The sequence below is a fragment of the Pteropus alecto genome, unplaced genomic scaffold (assembly GCF_000325575.1).
Source record: "Pteropus alecto unplaced genomic scaffold, ASM32557v1 scaffold152, whole genome shotgun sequence".
In the NCBI taxonomy this organism is placed as follows: Eukaryota; Metazoa; Chordata; class Mammalia; order Chiroptera; family Pteropodidae; genus Pteropus; species Pteropus alecto.
This window is the reverse complement of record NW_006432227.1, coordinates 12,292,217-12,310,074: the sequence shown is the minus strand read 5'-3', so window position 1 is coordinate 12,310,074 and position 17,858 is coordinate 12,292,217. Positions and strand designations below refer to the sequence as shown.

Here is a 17,858-nt window from a genome sequence, read left to right as displayed (position 1 = left end):
CCCTTGTCCCAGGGAAAAGCTCCCCGTCTCCCGTCCCCGGCGGCTGCAGCTCCACGGGTTAGGGCGCCGGCTCTTTGTCTGTTTTGCGGGAGGGCCGAGGAGGGGGCGGCGGGGACGGCGAGGGCGGAGGCTGCTGCCCCGGAGGCCAAGCAGACGGGATGGCGGGGCCCGGCCGGGAAAGCGGGCTCTCTTCTGGGCGGGTCTCGGTGGCCGATTTGTACTTGGCCCCGCCTCGACCCCCCTAGCAGTCAGGTTTCTTAGCTCGGTCCTGCAGCCTGTCACCTCCCCGGCCTCGGTCTCCACTTCTGTGCAACGGGGTAGGTATGGCACCGGTTGCCCAGGCGGGTAGAGGGGACGTGGGCGAGATGAAGCGAGGCCGGCCGGGAGGCGGTGAGCCATTGTCTCCGGGGGTGGCCCAGGAGGGACATCTGGGAACGTGGTGGCCCTGGGGCGGGCGCTCGCGGGGAACTGCCTGGGTGGCTTGGAGGTGGAGGCAGTGCCAGGTGTCTCTCTAGCGAGGAGGGGATGGCGGCGGGAGAGGCGAGCTTTGCGATCCGGAGGAGGCGCGGGGGGCGTGACGGGGCGTCCCCGGGACCCCAGAGGCAGCACCTCCTCCTGCCCGGCCCAGATCCCTCGCGAGCCGGGCCCGCGTCCCCGCGCGCAGTCCAGTCTGCTAGCGCGTCCGGGTGGCTGCAGAGGAGCTGGCGGCCGCGGCAGCCTCGGGGCCCGCAGCCTAGAGCGCATTGCCCAGCAGGCCAGGCGCGGGTCAGGGAGGATGCAGGCTCGGAGCTGGAGAGCGGTGGAGGGCGGGCCAGGTCCGGGCCGGGGCGGGCGCGCGGGAGCAGGGCGTGTGCGGGGTGCTGGTGGCGGCCACTGGGAGGACGACGGGGCCGGGGATGCTGAGGGGAGAGGCCCGCCATGGGACGCGCGGTGGAGGTTGGCGGCTCATGTTTCTTCGTGGCCTCTTTCGAAACCAAGTCCCCAGATTCGGTGAGAGCAGTTCGGTAATACGGGTCACAAGGAGCACTTCGCCGCGGAGGGCGATGGTCGGAGGCAGAAGTTAGCAGTACCAGTGGATACTGGTGCTGTCTTCCCCTCGGTTTTTTGTGATCTTTGCCAGGCGGGGTTATTTTTGAGTCAGTTTAACAGATTGGTTGTAGTTGGAAGTGACATAATACCGAGTCTGCAGTGTCAACGTGGGGTTAATATACTTCTTAGTGTTCCCTTTCCCCGCGAGGTCTCTGCAGAAAGCAGAGGTTTAAGAAAACGTGAACTCCTTGAAATGAAAGCCTTTCTGTTTCTTTTTGTTCACCTAGCCCGATAGACCAGCCCTGTCTTAATAGAGGAACTGGGTCGTCTTCACTTAATGCCCTGAAGCTAAAGTCTAGCTGTCTTCTCCCTGACTCTGCCGCCTGTCACAAAATAATATATTCTGTGCAGAATTCAGCTCCTCTCTGTTAGAAAGCCTCCCGTAGATGGAATTTTTGGCGCTTGTGAAAACAGACTTTTTACATCTTTATTATCACTTCTTATGCTCATAAAAGGCCCCGAGGACATCAGGTTGGACTGCATGCCCACGGAAAACCTGCTCCCTGTCCATGTGGCTCTCCGTAGGGTCGTCTGGGGAGATTAATCCGTTGGTGGCCATGCCTAGGCCTGTGCTCGCCCCCAGGGCCTGCTGCTGCTGTTCATGTTCAGTTTGGGGCAGAACCAGGCAGTGCCGCTCACTGGTTTGCGCCTCTCTTCCAGCCTCCAAACACACCGCCCCGTTCGTGTGAATTGGCATCAGGAACCAGCAGATTTTAAGTAGGCAGCAGTTGTGCTGTCCCATTCCAGGGGTAGTCTGGAACATCTTTTAAAAGTGCTTTTCTCTCCTTTGGGAAACTCCGAATCCCTGACCTAGATCTTGGCTCCAGCATCTAGGGCATGATGTTTAGCAGAGGGTACAGAGGGACCATTCAGTTGCATTGGTGGAGGTGGGATGCGGGGTTCGGACAGTCAGAGCAGACCAAGCATGAGGACTTTGGGTGGAGAGCTCACCTGGTGGACTGGCTCAAGCAGCAGCGGGGTCCTGGGCAGCTTGACTGAATGTGGATAGCCGAATGGAGAGGCCGGCTCATCAGTAAAATCTCACATCCTTTCCTAAGATGTAGAAACACAGAAAATAGGTTCTCACTGACTGGGGTGGACAGATCAGAGGGTGAACGTTTTTTTCCAGGGTGTTTTTGAGCCTGGTGCTGAAGATTGCCAACACACCTAGACAAGGCTGCCTTTCATTTCTCAGCCCTGGAACGGTTTGCTTGACCACCTTATTTTCTTTCCTTCTTTTTATTCCTTACCTGTCATGCATTAAAATTTATCTTTGTAGTCACACATTGAAAACTGGTACCCATGGTTGGGTAAAAGAAGGGGAAGACTTCAGTATAATAGGACTTTTAAACAATTAGGACAGTCCAGGAATAGAATGGGCTGCCATGTCAGTTCTTTGATACCAGGAATGCTCAGGCAGGGGCGCTGCAGCGTCCCAGGGTTCAGAGTTGGGTGCGGGGACAGGACTCCTGCACTTGAGAGGGGACTGGGGCAGTGGCTCAGGGGCCGTTTCACTCTCTCTGAATCTGTGGTGCCCTCTGAGCTCCCAGCACCTGAGGGTTGTGCTCCACTTTTCTCTGGGGAGGTCAGGGCTGCAGAGCAATGCCTGCCCTTCCCCTCTGCTTCGTGGCACCCAGTGTCCACCTCACTCAAGGTCTCACCTCATACGCTGTCATTTCATTCTCCATTCAGGTCCTTGGCACAGAAACGTCCTATTCATTTTGACAATCCCGAGCCCCCTTTTATACATCTGGCACTAGGAGGCAGGTCAATTAGTGTTAAATTGGATTGAGCTGAAAAAACGTGCTTATTGTGTTAAAGGGCAGCTGAGATTTTCTGCATATGTTAGTGAATCTCAGACCTCACTTTTCTACTTTGCACAGAGCTCAGCACCAAAACAGATCAAGCAGGTTTTAAAGCAGAATCACACACACGCACACACAAAGCCACAGACGTGAGCTGGTACGGTTGTTTATTTTTTATTTTACAGAAGGCTTTTAGGGTGTTTGAGTGACTTTTGCGTGGAACTCTGGTAGCAGTGGGGTCAGGGCTGGGAAGTGTGCCCCCGGCTCTGGTACTCCGATGCCTCTCATGGCCGGGACTTTGCTTACATTAGTTCTCAACCCCACTGGGACCAATCACTTTTATTGCCAATCTATTTTGGGGCTCTATTCTTGTGGCAATAAATCATTCTTTCAGAGCTCTCTATTTAACCTTGCAAGAGTGCGTGCATGTGTGTGGGGGGGTGCTTACATAAATGCATTATTTTTAACCTGCCTGGCGTGTTTCAGGTTGGCATTAAACGAGTGTGTAGAGAATAAAGGTCTGTGGCTATCCTGAAGCATTACGGCCCGTCGTGCTGGGTTTCCTTCAGTATTGCATCTTATTCTGGACTCCTGGCAGCGGCCCTTCTCTTTCCAATGGGATATATGAAGACAGTCGAGTCTGTTACTTAGGAAGAGAGCAGTATATGTATCTTTCTATGTTTTGATATGATGGTTTCTTCATGGAGTATCGAGAAGCTTCTCTTCATATTTATGCTTCTAACACCACTGAAGTAGCTGGCCTCCAAGCTTGCCAGGCTACTTCTGTGTATATTTAGAGCCTGGCAGCCTGGTCTTTGTGAAGACTGGTAATAATTATTGTATTCAGAAGTCAGTCCTTGTTACCTTCAATATTTTGAAAAGGCAAGCTCAAGAAAATCTAATTTGATAGTGAATGTTGGTTTCTCCTTTTTCATTGGCACAGTGAGGCTCAGTTTTAGAAGAAAGCAAAGAGATAGCCAAAAATAATTCTATAAGGGCTTTCAAGAAATCAAAGAGCATTAAAACAGTCATTGACAGAAAGTTTTCATTGAGACCTTGTAAACTGACTTATTGATGTGTGGTATTGCATTTTTCCCTTTGCAGTTTAAGCATTCAAGATTCAAATGAAGATTTAAATGAAACCATTTTAACCATTTAAATGATTAACATTGACTAACCAAGATTTAAATGAAGCCAGTGGTTCTGTTCAAAATGAATCGTGTGGTTTAAATATGTTCTTCAAGTGTGTATTAAAACATGTGATTAATCTGGTCCTTTTAGACCCTTTAATGTAATGATAAATTTGGAGTTTGTTTCTAACTGAAAGTGAAAGATGTGTTTGAAGCTGTCATCATTTAAATCAGCTGTATCTGATATTTATGTACTTGACTCCTCTACTGAGAAAATAAAATTTTATCTTATATCCTTGGCAGAATTCCAGAGAAAAGTCAAATTCTTAATCAATAGCCACGCTTTACTGCCTAGTAAAATCACTCATGTTGATAGGGATGAATTGGGCCTTACTATAAAAAGCAGTCTTAACATCCCCCTTCATCCCTCCTCAATTCTATAATGAATTGGTTTTTATTTCCTTAAGTGCGTTGTCTTGACAGATTTTTAGTAGCACCCCTGACAGGAACAGCATCTACTGCAGGGACAGTGAAGAGACGGGTTTGCGCGAGGAGCCTGCTGTGTTGCGGGGGAAGGCAGTGGCATGCTCTGCCTCCCTTCTCGTTTCTCTCTCCCGAGGGTCCAGCCGAGTGGACTCGGGGGACCTGACAGGGGCAACCGCGTTATTTGTCTTGTGGATGGAGATGCCGCCTTTGTATCCTCTCCATGCTTCTCAGCCCCATTTAAGCGGACTGCCGGCAGTGACCAGGATTGGAGAAGGGGGCGAGCGGGGTCAGGTGGCACAGGACAGACTCTCTCGTCCTACTGCGGACCCGCTGATGGGCATCAGCAGGGAGTGGGCCCGGATGGGGTGTCTTCTCAGTGTCCCCTGCACTTAGGAATGCTGGCTGGTGATGCTTCAGCTGGAGCCATCCTGGAATTCCTTCGCTGTACCTTCGAAATGAAGGGAAAGCAGCAAAAGGAGGAAAAGAGGTAGGGACTTGGACAAGGCCCGCACGGTGCTGGTTTCTGCCGCCTTCCCCGCTCTGCCCTCTCCCCGCTGTGCCCACAGTGCGGACGCTGCCTCTGGGGCGGGGGAGGTGGGCTTTACCTCCCCGCTGGTCACGGTGTCCGTCCCCTGCCAGCCCCCGGTTTCCCTCTCCCTCTGCCAGTTTACAAAGAGGAAACATATCTGGCTTGAATTTCCAACGTGGCCTCCCAACCTTTGACGTCGTTAAGCCTTACATGCGGACATTCTCATTTGAGGGAAGTCTTGTTCTCATATTTAATGGCTATCAAGTGCATAAATACTCATTTTCAATTCTCATCCACTGATGAAAGCACCGTTTGCTTACTGAATAGTCGTTACCCTAATTTCCTCTTTTCTGTTCCTTCTCCACTTAAGGAAGCCCCTTGAAGCCCATTTTATGACTCACCTGCCCTCTGGGAAAGGTTATGTGTCAGGATCCAGAGCAGAGCACAGTGTGCTGTGCTGGCTTTGGAGCGGGAGTTGTGGGGGGATGAGGTGGGGTAGGGGGTGGAATTGGAGGGTGGGCTCGGCTTCTGGGGCTTCTTCGCAGTGAGTCTGGGATGTTTGGGCCACTACTACATGTTCTGTGGAACGATAGAACCTCATTTTGGTGAACAATATACTCGAATTTTAGAGGACTGACGATTTGAATTAGCCACGTATCTACTCCTGTCTGGCTGAGGAGGGTCGGGCCATCTCGTATTTTGGAAGCATCACCCTGTTTGGGCTTTGTCATAAATTAGTACACTTTACAGTTACATCGACAGAGGGAACTTTAATGAAAACGTTGTCAACAAAAAGAATAGGGTCTAGGTCTAGGGTACTTCAGGTTTGTAGTGTCCCTGTGAATCAGTCAGGCTTATTTTCTTGGTGTGTGTTGTCCTGTTACGGTTAGTAATGGATTGCACTTGCTTTCCCTTTGTGGGTGGGGTTTCTGCACTGTCCTGGCAGCTGTGTGGACCCTCCCGTCTTTCCCTTCAACCAGGAGAGAGGTACCTGGTATGCTGCACCTTCATTGTCCTGCTGCTGAGAAGGGCTGGGGGCCCTTTGCCACCTGGTGACGATGTTAGCATTGAAACAATGTAGCTAGGAACAGATAAACAAACTGTTACATCCATTGGGTTACTGCTAAGTGAAAGAAGGCAGTCTCAAAAGGCTACACAAACTGTATCAATCCACCTAGGAGACATTCTGAAAAAGACCTAACAGCAATGAGAAAAGATTGGTTGATCGCCAGGAGTTAGGGATGGAAGGGTGTGACTCCAGGGGCAGTATGAAGGGCATTTTGGGAGATGATGGAACTGTACGTTTTGTAGTCTGGTTGTGGTGATGATTATATATATCAGAATTCATAGACTTGTAAACCAATAAAAATTCAGCTTTACTGTATGTTAACTTAAAAGATAACATAAAAATGCTAACAACAATCTGGAAATAAACATTTATTACAAATCAGAGAAATATATACATAATGAAAAAGAGCCTCCTCAAATCAATAAGAAAAGACAATCCAAAAGGGAAACAGGCACATAGTACAAGAGGCCAACAAGTAAGTATTCAGCCTCACGAGCAGTCAAGGAACTGCAAATAAAAACCACGAGATCCCAACAAAACCCAAATCCAATATAAGTCATTTCTTTAGGTAAACTGGACCAAAAACAGTGATTCTGGAAAGGTCTAAAGATAGTGGTGGTCACTCTGACGGAGGGCATGAGACTTTCTGCAATTCTGGGGTAGTCTAGGGAAACTTGAAAGATAGTTGTGAGGACCTAGAGATCCACTTCTTGTGTTCTGTAAGAAGCGTTAACTTAGGAGAATCCATCTGGCATGTAAATCGCATGGGCTGACTTCAAAACAAAACTATCTTTGGATATGAACAGTCACCATTTTTCCTGCTTCGAATTTTCCCACTTCAACGAATTTTGCTGCTGTCTAGATAGACGATAGAAAAAGAGTAGTTCACGCAGGATGATCTGCAATGTCTCAGCATTTCTTGGTGTTACAGAAGGAATTTCTAGGGGTAGGTTGCATTTGGAGAAGTGGGAGTTCCTAAATTAGCATCTATGTGAATATCTTTTTGCCTCTGTTCTTGGGCCTTCACCTATTTAATTGACGTTGCAGCTACCTGTTTCTCAGTATTGTTAGTTAATGTATGAATTTATAAAGTGTTAGTCCCTGCACTTAACATTCATAACCATAAAATAAAGCTAGTCTTGAACTTGAGGAAAACGCAATTCAAATTTAAAAGTATAGTCCTTGAATATTTTAGATAGTGTTTCTTGCTGTCTTTTTTCCCCAAGAATGCGTAGGTATGTATAGATCTTGGGAAAGTCATAAAACACCCTGCTTTGGAATTCTGTGGAATAGGTAGTTTGAGTACAAGAAGGAATAAATGACTATATCAGAGGCTAATATTTGGAATGTACTTTAAAAGAACCCATGTCTTCTAATCATATGCAGTCATATGTATGACACGTATGCAAAATGTTTTATTTTGAAAATTTTGCCTATGAAATGCCTGTAAGAAGTTGGTTGAAACAATATGTATATAAAATCATTTATTCCTTTTGCTTCGCTTTGTCTTCTCACATGCCGCTGTTTTGAACACCATCACTGCAGAACCCATGGCGGGGGGCGCTCCTGGGTAATTTAGATTCTGAAAGTTGTACGTTTTCTTGCATTTCTTTTTAGTCAGACTTTGTTCTGCACAACAGATGTGTTATGATCTGCAGGACTAACATATAAATTTTATTAGTTTTTGGATAACTTTATTAGTTTAACTGTGCAATGACAAGGGCCAAAGTACAGTTCCTCTGTTATTCTGAAGGTACACGCAATCTTTGGGAAACAATACGTTGACTAGAATGTTGTTATAAATATTTCTACTTAACTACTCTCACACAATAAGATATTAAAAGTTTAAATTGTTTAATATTTTGTCACCCAAATAATTGAGATAAACTCCTCATTAGTCTAATACTAAACAAGTAGTGTTTTTTTGTTTGTAGGTAGCTTTTTAAAAAAATTCATGGTTCTAAGAAATTTTTTCCATCCCTCACTGCCCTTTCTAGTACCGCAGTAACGATAGCTGCCGTGAAAAGTGATCAATTCTAGCTCAAAACAGAGTGCATAGAGACAGAATATATTTCACACTTTCAGAGTTATTTCCATTTTCTTGCGCTTGTCCTAATAAATCTTGGGTTCAGGAGCCTTAAGAACCGGTGCTAATTTGATGGTTTCCAGGCTATACATTTTCTTCATGTGACAGTTCAAGGGTCCCCTGGTAGGTGGCCTGCGTGAGAGTAGTTCCTCCTGGGAGAGGCTTCATGGTGGAGTCGTTATGTTAGCTGCTCTGTATACCTGTTTCTTTCCCCTGAACCAAATTGCTGGAAACCTTTGACTGGAAACCTTTGGCAAGATTGAGAGGCGCGCTCTGTAAACTTCCTGTGACAACTTGCAGTGTGGACATGGGGTCGTTTCGGGGGAGGCGAGGACGGCAGGTGGTCTCGCAGTGTCTGCCGCTCTCCTGTGCTCCATGCTCTCACTGGAATCTCACTCCTCAGCAGCTGCTTCCAGAGCAGAGCGAGCGGCCAGGACGCCCAGTTGTCAGGGGTCAGATAACACCTTTGGAATTAAAATAAGTGCGTCCAGAAAGCAATAACCTGCTTGTAAGGTCATAGAATGATATGTAAAGTATCTTCTTTATTTTCTCCAAATGCCATTAATCCCAGTCCTATCCTCCAAGAAAACCTGGTAAAGTCCTCTTAACTCATCTCCACTGCTGATGCCATCGGCTACCATCTGAGTGCTTGTGACTCTCGATGCTTCTTGTGTAAATTCACATCCTCTCCTCTAGCTGGGATTTGCTGTTTTGTATTAGGATGAAGGACTCAGCCTCTGGTGAGGCTGAGTGACCCGCCCCAGGTGCCTGAGCAGGACTTTGACCCCAAGGCTGCCAGACCACAGAGCCCTAATGGAGGGAGAACAGAAATGACCCTCAGCATCCCACAAAGTCCTGTGTCGTAATTTTCAAATCTTCAAAATTGGATATGTATATCTTCGTGTGTTGAGGATCGAAGCTACGATTTTTCAGTCTCACGCCAAACAAAACTCAAGTGGAAGATTCCAAGGTACAGCAAACATTTTTCTCGTGTTGGTCCTGGCCCTATAATTTCATTTCTACGCCTTCCCTCCCCTCACCTAATTCAAACTGCTAGTCCTTTTTACATAAAGAGCCCTCGTCATCTCGGCTGTCTGTCTGAGGCATGAGGCTGTATTAGCTTTCCTCGGCCCCCGATCCCCACCCCCAACAGGATAGGAAATCTCTGTAGCGGTCAAGGTTGGCAGAGGGAAGTTTGGGTAGGTGGGGAGAGGCTGGGCCGGGAGAGACGTTTTTTAGCTGGTTGCTGTGTGACACATAAGGATTACCAGACTTCCTTTCTAATTTAGGAAGGCACCAGGCTAGGGAGTGGGGAGAGGCTGGAGGCTGCTAAGATGTTCTTTTGGGGACAGTTTTATGAGGCGGGTGTGCCAACCCCTGGGTTCTCTATATATAGCTGTTTTGTTGGACTCACTCATTTTTTCACTCTTATTCATCGAAACGTAGCTGATGATGTATCGTGGTTGTGGGGAGTAGGGTTATTTGTCACCGTCCTCTTTTAGAAAGATAACCGACTCTTGGGCCGGTGTTCTAGGCTTTTCTGTTTGTGGGGTGCGTTTCCAGCAGTCACCCCTCATCTGGCCCCCCTCGCCACGGCAGCTTGATTCACGGGGTGCTCGCTCAGGTTTGTCCCCACCTGAAACTTGCAGCATCGCTTCCTCACGGGGGCGTGGTCCGCGGCCGCGTGTCTCTGAGGAGCTTGTGTCTGCCTTGGACTTTTAGTGCTGTAGTCAGAGGATGATTGACACGCTGGCGTCTCGGGTGCAGACGCCAGCGTTTATAACCCGAAGGTTTATTGCACTCTAAAAATCTACACTTTTCGTTTTCACCCGGTTTGTTCAAGGAGTTTTTGTAAGTTTTAAGGTTTTTTTTGTTGTGTTCAATTCTTGCTTTTTAAAAATTTCTGGAATTAAAAACATAGGATTGGCCTGTGTTTCATGTGAGATTATGGGTTGCTTTTGACATAAAATTTTAGTTTATCTTTGATTTTAAACTGTCAAAGGAGTACAGAGCTCAAATTCGTAATGGTCGAACTGAGATTTCACCGTATTATTTTGGCTGCTGTGTTGGTTCACGTCTTCATTGCTGATTACATTTCAAGTTCGTTGGGTGCTTTTTGTTTGTTTGTTTTTGGGGGGGGCAGGTAAGTTTGTTTTGAAAGGCCAGCACTCTGTTCAGAGAAGCAGGACTCCGGCTCGTTCCTCAGTCACTACTGTTCCACCACACGGGTCCCCCCACCGTCCCCACGCACTTGAGCACACGTACGCGCGCACACGCGCGTGTATGTGTATGGGTTTGTATATCTTACATGTATAGAATTTACATATCTTTTTGTGTTTCTGAACCATTCGAGAGTAAGTTGCAGAGGCGGTTCAGTATGTGTTTTCTGAGAGCGAGGACATTCTCTTACATAGTGATCCAAATCAGGAAAGTCATTTTGGTACAATATTATTATCTAAATCTACCGACTTTAATAAAATTTTACCAGTTGTTCTAGAAACATCTTTTTTGGCAATTAAAAAAGTACTTGTGGTCCAAGGTTCCATCCGGGACCGCATATTACCTTTAGCTGCTACGACTCTGGTTTTCGTTGGTTTGAGACATTTTTCCCCTTCTCTGTCTCGTCACCTTGATATTTTTGAAGGTAACAGTCAGTGTTTTGGAAGCCCGTCCCCCAGGCTGGGTGTGTGATCCCTCACGACTGGGTTCAGGTTGCTTCGTCCTCCCCAGAGTCCCCGTCCGGGACACAGCTGTCAGCTGTCCCACTGTGGGACGCTCACGGTAGTCATTCGGTTCAGGTGGTGACTGCCACCTGGTTTCTCCACTGTATTTTCCCCTTGTAAAGTAGTCAGTGTTTTGTGGGGAGATAATTTGAGACTTTGGAAAATCCTGTTCCCTTCCCAACTTTCATTTGCAGATGTAGCATGGGTGATTTTTGCCTGAATCAGTGATTACGCTGATGGTTGCAAATGGGGATTTTTATAACTTCATTGTTCCTTCTACGTTTTGCTGGCTTTCTTTCTATGAGAAAGCTTTTCCTTCTACCACACTTGCTGATAAAAGTGTGGCCTCATGGATTCCTGTTTTACTTAGTGGGTTATAATTTTTTGCTGTTATTATTACGTTTGATGCTCAGTTGTCCAGGATTTGGCCAGTGGGAGTCCTGTCAGCCTCACTCCTTTGTCTTTTGCGACCTGTTCCCATCATTTCCAAGCACTTTTTTATGTTCTGACACATAAGATGTTCTAGGCTTCCGTTGTACTTTTCTTGCTCCAGCCCTGGAATCGGCCATTTCTCCAAGGAGCCCTGGTTCAATTAGCTCAGAACAATATTTAGAAACACAATCTGGGTTCATCGCTGCAAAGATGTCATTTCTTCTAGAATCCCTCAGTGGGTGGAATTAGCAAGTGTGGTGTGTGTCTGTGTACACGTGCATATGTGCACACGCGCATACTTAATTTCACATGTGAACACGTAGCACTGTCTTCTTCTTCCCTGTCAATAATCAAACCTGTGAGTTTACACTCAGGCCTTCAATTCCACTCCAAACCACAGAGTGCATTTTAATCGTCCCTTTTCCATATTTGTAACTCTCTCGCCTGACAGTGAAGGCTCCCTTTATCCGCAATGTCTTCACGGATTTGCTCAGTCCCAGAATGTGCAGAAAGCAGTTTCAGAATGCTGACCCAGACCGCTGCGGCAGACGAACCCACTTCAAGTGTGAACTGTTCGAGTCGGCAGTTAGTGGTCAGCTTCTGTTCAGCCCAGGGCCCTGTCAGTCAGCTGCCAGACTCCCCCGGCGGCTCGCTTGCTGCTGCTGTCGAAGCTCACTTTGGAAAAATCAGGAGTCGCTAAGAAAAAACGGTTCACTTCTAATAAGCGCAGCTTGCAAACATGACACCTGATATGGGAAGAAGTTCGTCAGTCTCATCTGAAGGCACTAGTTTCTGGAAGAGAGGAAGGAAAAGCAAGCGTCGCGGTGCTAAGCGCGGACGACGAGATGTGGGAGACGGAACAGAAATGGGCGTGCGTGGGACCGGGATGGGCGGGCCAGGCTTTTCTCGAGAATCCGTGGCATTCCGGGAGCCCAGAAGGAGCTAAGGAGTTCGTGTGTTGGAGTAAGTCCTGAGTCATGACTTGAGAGACTCGTGCTCGCTGCCTTTCATTGACTAAATGTTTCTTCCCGGAAACCACCTGCAGTAAATTTGGCGCAGCCGTGTAGTTTCCGTGTTGCTGTGGGGTTTCTGGGAAGTGTGTGTGTCTAGGAGTCATGACACAGTGCGGGCTGATCTCACGTCACAGGTAAAGGGAGTATTTGCTGTTGAGTGTTTTTTGATACTAAATGATGACAGAGAACGTAGGCCCTTGATCCTGGGAGACAGTCTCATATCATATATTGTGTTCCGTATTTGCTGTAAATTTCCTCATGCTTGTTAGATCACGTTCTGGAAAATTTGGCCTCTACTTCTAGAAGCCCTTCTTACAACTAGACATTTTAGCAAGAAAGAAGAATTATAATTTTTCTTATTCATATTTTAAGGCGGGGAAGGCTTCGATGTTTTGGAGAGGGCAAGGTCATGGTGAAGGGGAGTGGCGGTGACTGCCAGTGGACCAAGCGTTCTGGGGGAAAGGCTTAGTGAGGAAGGTGATCTGAAACCTTGTGCATATATTAAAAAGCACTGAACTGTACACTTTAAAAGGTGAACGTTATAGTATGTAAGTTGTGTGTTAATAAAAAAAAAAAGGCCATGGCTACATCGGCAACATATTTCAGAGTCTCGAACAGCTTCGTTTATTAAGTGCTTACTAGTACCAGCTACCAGTTTTCACAGCCCCCTGCAAGGCAGGCAGGGACGTCTAATTTACACGTGAGGAAGGGAGCTCAGAGAAGTTTCCTTTTTTCTTTAACTCGTTACGGAGCAGTAGCTGTTAGGAACAGATGCGAGGTTGCCAAGTGGACAATGGTTTTCTCCCAGAAGTGGATGTCCTGGGTGGAAACAAGACTTCTCCTGCCTCCTCCACTGCTCTGCAAATCAGACTGAGCTATTTGACCCCATTTAGGGAGCTTTCTACTTTGTTTTGGTGTCAGGGAGAGAAAAAAAAAATCACTCTGTCTGAGAGAGGGCATGTGGATAAGATCTGATTGGGCTTCAGTGGCGATATGATTGCATATTTGGCGATTTCTTAGAAAACTTCGGAATGACTATCCCATTGAAAATTTTAGGCAGACTCAGCCTCAAAAAGAAAAGGACAGACTTTGCTTCCCAGTAGGTAATGTATTTGGGGACAGCAAAGGGCACAAATGAAATGGTTCAAGCTGATGCTAGTTAGTCTTCCTGATAAACATTCTGGGAAGGGTGAAGGGAGATGCAACTTTGTGCTGTCCTGCCGCTGAAAATGGCCTTGACCTTAAGAAGAGCAGCCAGGGCTCTGTCTCCTGCTAGTGTGCATTCTGAGTTTTTGAACGTTGGAGCCAGCTCTCCTCACTCCCAAATGTGACTGAGACAGACAGAGTACGAGTTAGACTCTAAGACAGAAACTATATTGATTTGCATAAAATCACATATGCTCTGTTGCAAGAATTTTCATTGTGCCTGTTTTAGAATCGAGTTGACACTTCATACAGAGTATTTTAGCTTCGTTTAAAAGGAGGCTTCTCAGAAAGAAGAATTTCTGGGGCTTCGAAGTGACTTTTGGGCACGGTCCCTGAAAGAAATGAACCACTGAAGACTTTTGTTCTTTTTAGCATTTTGAAACCTCTCCCCCGATTATATATATTAAAAGCACGTAAAGCAGGTTGGGGTTTTGTCTGCTGTGGAGCATGCCTGCGGAGGGACCGAGAGCCTTCCTGCTGGGCGGTGACCTTTTTATGATGTTGGGTCTGTCTTTGTTTCTCAGTTCAAATGCCCAGCTCAGAATTACTTAGCACTTGAAGTGGTTTTCATCTTCAAAGGATTTTATGGGCATTATTTAACATACATGGCACTGTGTAATGAATGAGCTGTTTACCCTTTGAGCAGCGTCAGTATACCAGGTGACTTATAGCTGGAGAAGACAAAAATAATATTCTGGCCAGTGGGAGTTTATAGTCTAAAAGAGACAAGATGATTAGGCTGATTCTCTGTTTTGGCCTCTTTTAAAAATGTGCTGGGGAATAATGTAGAAATTAAAATTATAAGAGGCGATTCATTAGCTCAAGTCCACCTCATTGAAATTGATCTCAAGGTGAAAACAAAACGAGATGCTCTTGAAAAGACATAATATATTAGCTCTCATTTATCACCCATTTATTGATACATGTAGTATTTTTCCAGTGCCACAGATGAAGATTTTGGTAAAGACTAGGACAGAGCCATTTTCAGTTCTCTTTCTACCACCCCCAAATCCTTTTCTTTTTTTGAGTGATGCTTTGTAACCAAGGCCACGTGTGAGTCACAAGCGTGAATTTCTGAATTTCAGACCGGTCAGTTTATCTGCCTTCGCTGGGCTGGCCTCAGTTGAGGGAAGCTTCTGGACTTGCTTTCTCGGCATCTCGGGCCCCCATCACACACCCAGCTCTGTGCACGTGCTCTCGCACCTGTGTTCATGTTGGGGTCCCCTCCTCTTCTTGGTTTCCCTGACTCAGCTCAGACACCGATGCTTGACCATGCTCTTGTCTGTCCTCTCCCAGCCTCGCTGGCCATCAGTGTTGGCAGGGCACCTCGTGTAAACTGCATTCTTGTTCTGCTTCCTTTGGGTTGTGATTGTTCTTTGTGAATGTGAGCCTCTGGGCCACTAGCCCAGAGCAGGTGCCGAGTAGACACATGGCAGACACTTGTTGTGGTACACACCTGTGGTTCCTTAACCCAGGTTGTGTGAATTGCCTGGAAAGTTTTTAAAAATTACAGAATCTCCAGAGATTCTGACTTGGTAGCTAGATTTTGACTTGGTAGCTGTATTTTGAAAGCCTGCCGAGAGTTCAGCTGCACAGCAGAGTTTAGGAACCTGGGTTCTGTCAAGACGCACATACTGGTCGTGGGTTACGGGACCACAGCCAGGCTGTATAAGATCTGAGATGTGCAGTTTGCAGAATCATCTCATCTACATATTGGGAGGGAACGGAGAAAGTGAATTCGGTCCGTTTACGATGGGGACATTCTTTTTGTAGGAGAAGATCCTGGCTCATTGAGGAGCTCACCAACCAGTCTGGCTTTCTCAGTCCGAACAGACCGAAGGCACGACTGGCCCTCCCAACTCACATTCGAAGTCACTGTGTTGCCATAGAGATGCTGTGTAGTGTTGAAGGAGATGAGAGAAAGCACAGATGGCTTGTAATTTAACACTCTCCTAGCCCATGTTCTTTGTACTGGTACTTGAGAATATTTTCAATAATGTGTGCTTACTTTGTTCTTTCAGCTGTAAAAGTGCCCGAGTTCATATAAGATTTAAAATGGCATCGTACGTGCCACGCACGCGGCAGACAATGGCAGAGATGGAAGGCGGGGGCTGTTGGAGCATTTTAGGGGTGGCCTCCTTACCGCTGCTTTTAGGACTCACTTGCACTTTGCTACTTTTTTTTTAGTTCCACATATAGATCCCATACTGTCCTTTATTAATTTGATAGCACCAGCGTGGGGTAATTTTTATCTCCAACTTGGTAGTAATTGAGACGTGATCCTGGAGCTTTGTCACAAAGGAGTTAAAAGATCATGTAGAATCAGTCACTGTCAAGGTGGTGTATATGTGATCAGCCATGTAAAAGCCATTTTCTTTAAGAGGACCTGATTGAAATTTTTTCTCTTTTGCTGTTCTAGTCCGCGGACTGATGTGCGACTCTTAAAGATTGTCCCTCTCATTAAGGATAAGTGTTCTTTGCCTCTTGCAGAGAATTGCATCTTGACTTGAGATCTGTCAGGTGCGCGCGCGCGCACGCGCACACACATACACACACACACACAGTTGCTTATAATTTACATGTGTAAGTGACTAGACCCACCCACACACACACACACACACACACACACAGTTGCTTATAATTTACATATGTAAGTGACTGGACTGGATACAGGTCCAAACCACTTCAAATTAAGGAAATGATAATCCTATTAGTATAATTTAAAAATTCAGTAAAACTGACCGTGTTTTTTAGGTACTTGTAGTAAAACATGTTTAACATAATTTTTAGATTTTTTTTTATTCCTGCATTCTTTAAGAATCGTAACAAGCTGTCCCTACACCCATTTTCACGACTCTCCTTTCTCATGTGCCACACATTAAGTTACTCGCAAAGGAAATTAACAAGTAAGTTTTCTAGTCCCCAGAGAGTTCCTGAGTTGCCTACATGTGAACGCTGTTTGAAACTGAGTCCAGAAGTGACCAGTACAGGGCCCTTCTCTTGGAACGCTTCTCTGCCTGGAGCAGTGCTTTTCACTTACTCATGCAGCTTGTGTCGATGGGGGCGGAGCAGGTATGTCGGCTGGGAAGCTGACTCCATCAGATGTAGTCATTCCTCCTTCGGGATGAAACAGATGACTTATGTCCTTTGACACCTCTGTGTCAGTGCTAGAAAACTTTTTAAAAAGTGCTCGGTAATTCCATCAATAAACATCTGAAAAAACGATCTCATCGGAGGGCCCAGAGCCAGTATAGGAGCGAGGGAACAAGTGCGGAGTGGAGCCCTAGTTTCTTTGATAAGTGTGGACACCCTTTGGCAAGGCGCGCTCAGCTTCTTGGGAACTGTCCTGCGGCAGAGTCCGTTAGCACTGGCCTGAGTGAATCAGGATGAAACTGCCCAGTTGGTGAAATGCATGGCTTGTGGGAGGCGAGTTGGTTCTGTAAAACCACCTGTGATGGTAACGAGGCGAGATTGACAGCAGGGCTCGGTGTGCATCAAGGGCAGAAAGGTCCAAGGCCGGGGCCTCGTTTTCCTCGGACCGTTTTGGGAGGATCTGGACGTCGACCTCCCAGCCAGCTGGGTTCGAGGGACCACTGGGTCGCTTTCGCAAATTGTCTCTCGTCAGCAGGGACGTCTGATCTTTGCCTTTGGTCAGAGTTGGAATGAATCCTGTTTTGTCCTTCTCAGCTGGCCCACTGGTGTTGAGGCGAGTGTCTTTTCCTTCTTGGTACCTTATTTTCTAAGCTGTCGTTTACATTGAGGTTAGGTCTTGCTCATGTTTTTATCCACGGTGCCCAGCACACAGTCGGCGCTTACTGAATGTTTGCCAGGTGAATGATGCCTGCTGATTCCCCATGTCCCCTGGCAGGAGGCCGCGAACGTGGGCGAGAGGCCCAGACATTTTTAGCGTGAAATTGTGACCGCGCCATGTGCGTGACCGTGCCATGTGCGTGTCGGGTACGGGCAGAGGCGGGCCTGCAGAGGGGAGGCCGGAGTGGAAGTGGCCGTCCCTTCTTGTTGCGTTCAGGAGGCTGCCATCGCCTGACCCTTCTTTACTGCTCACTGACCCTCAGGACCCCCACCTCTTGCGCTTGGCCTCGTGTCCCCTGTGAAACCGTCGTCTCTGCACTGGCCAGGCCCACTGCACACCCTCCGCAGGGTTTGCCGACTGATGACTGCGTTCGATCAGTCACAGTGGAGGGCGAAGAACCTTCTTTATTAGATTTTCTTGGAGGTGTGAGGTCTAGGCGCCCTTGATTCTTTTTGTTTTTGAGGCGGCGTTTCCCAGTG

The 17,858-nt window shown here is 47.1% G+C and overlaps 1 protein-coding gene across 1 annotated transcript in view; it reads left to right on the top strand.

Annotated features, from left to right (window-relative positions):
• Positions 1-4: 4 nt before the first annotated feature.
• The window catches only part of TRIO (trio Rho guanine nucleotide exchange factor), a gene marked incomplete at its 5' end in the record, with an annotated part of 308,650 nt that continues 290,796 nt past the window's right edge, over positions 5-17,858 (top strand). Inside the window, one exon of the mRNA XM_025043545.1 lies at positions 5-317. Coding sequence (XP_024899313.1) covers positions 5-317 — 313 coding nt within the window. The remainder of the gene's footprint in view (positions 318-17,858) is intronic.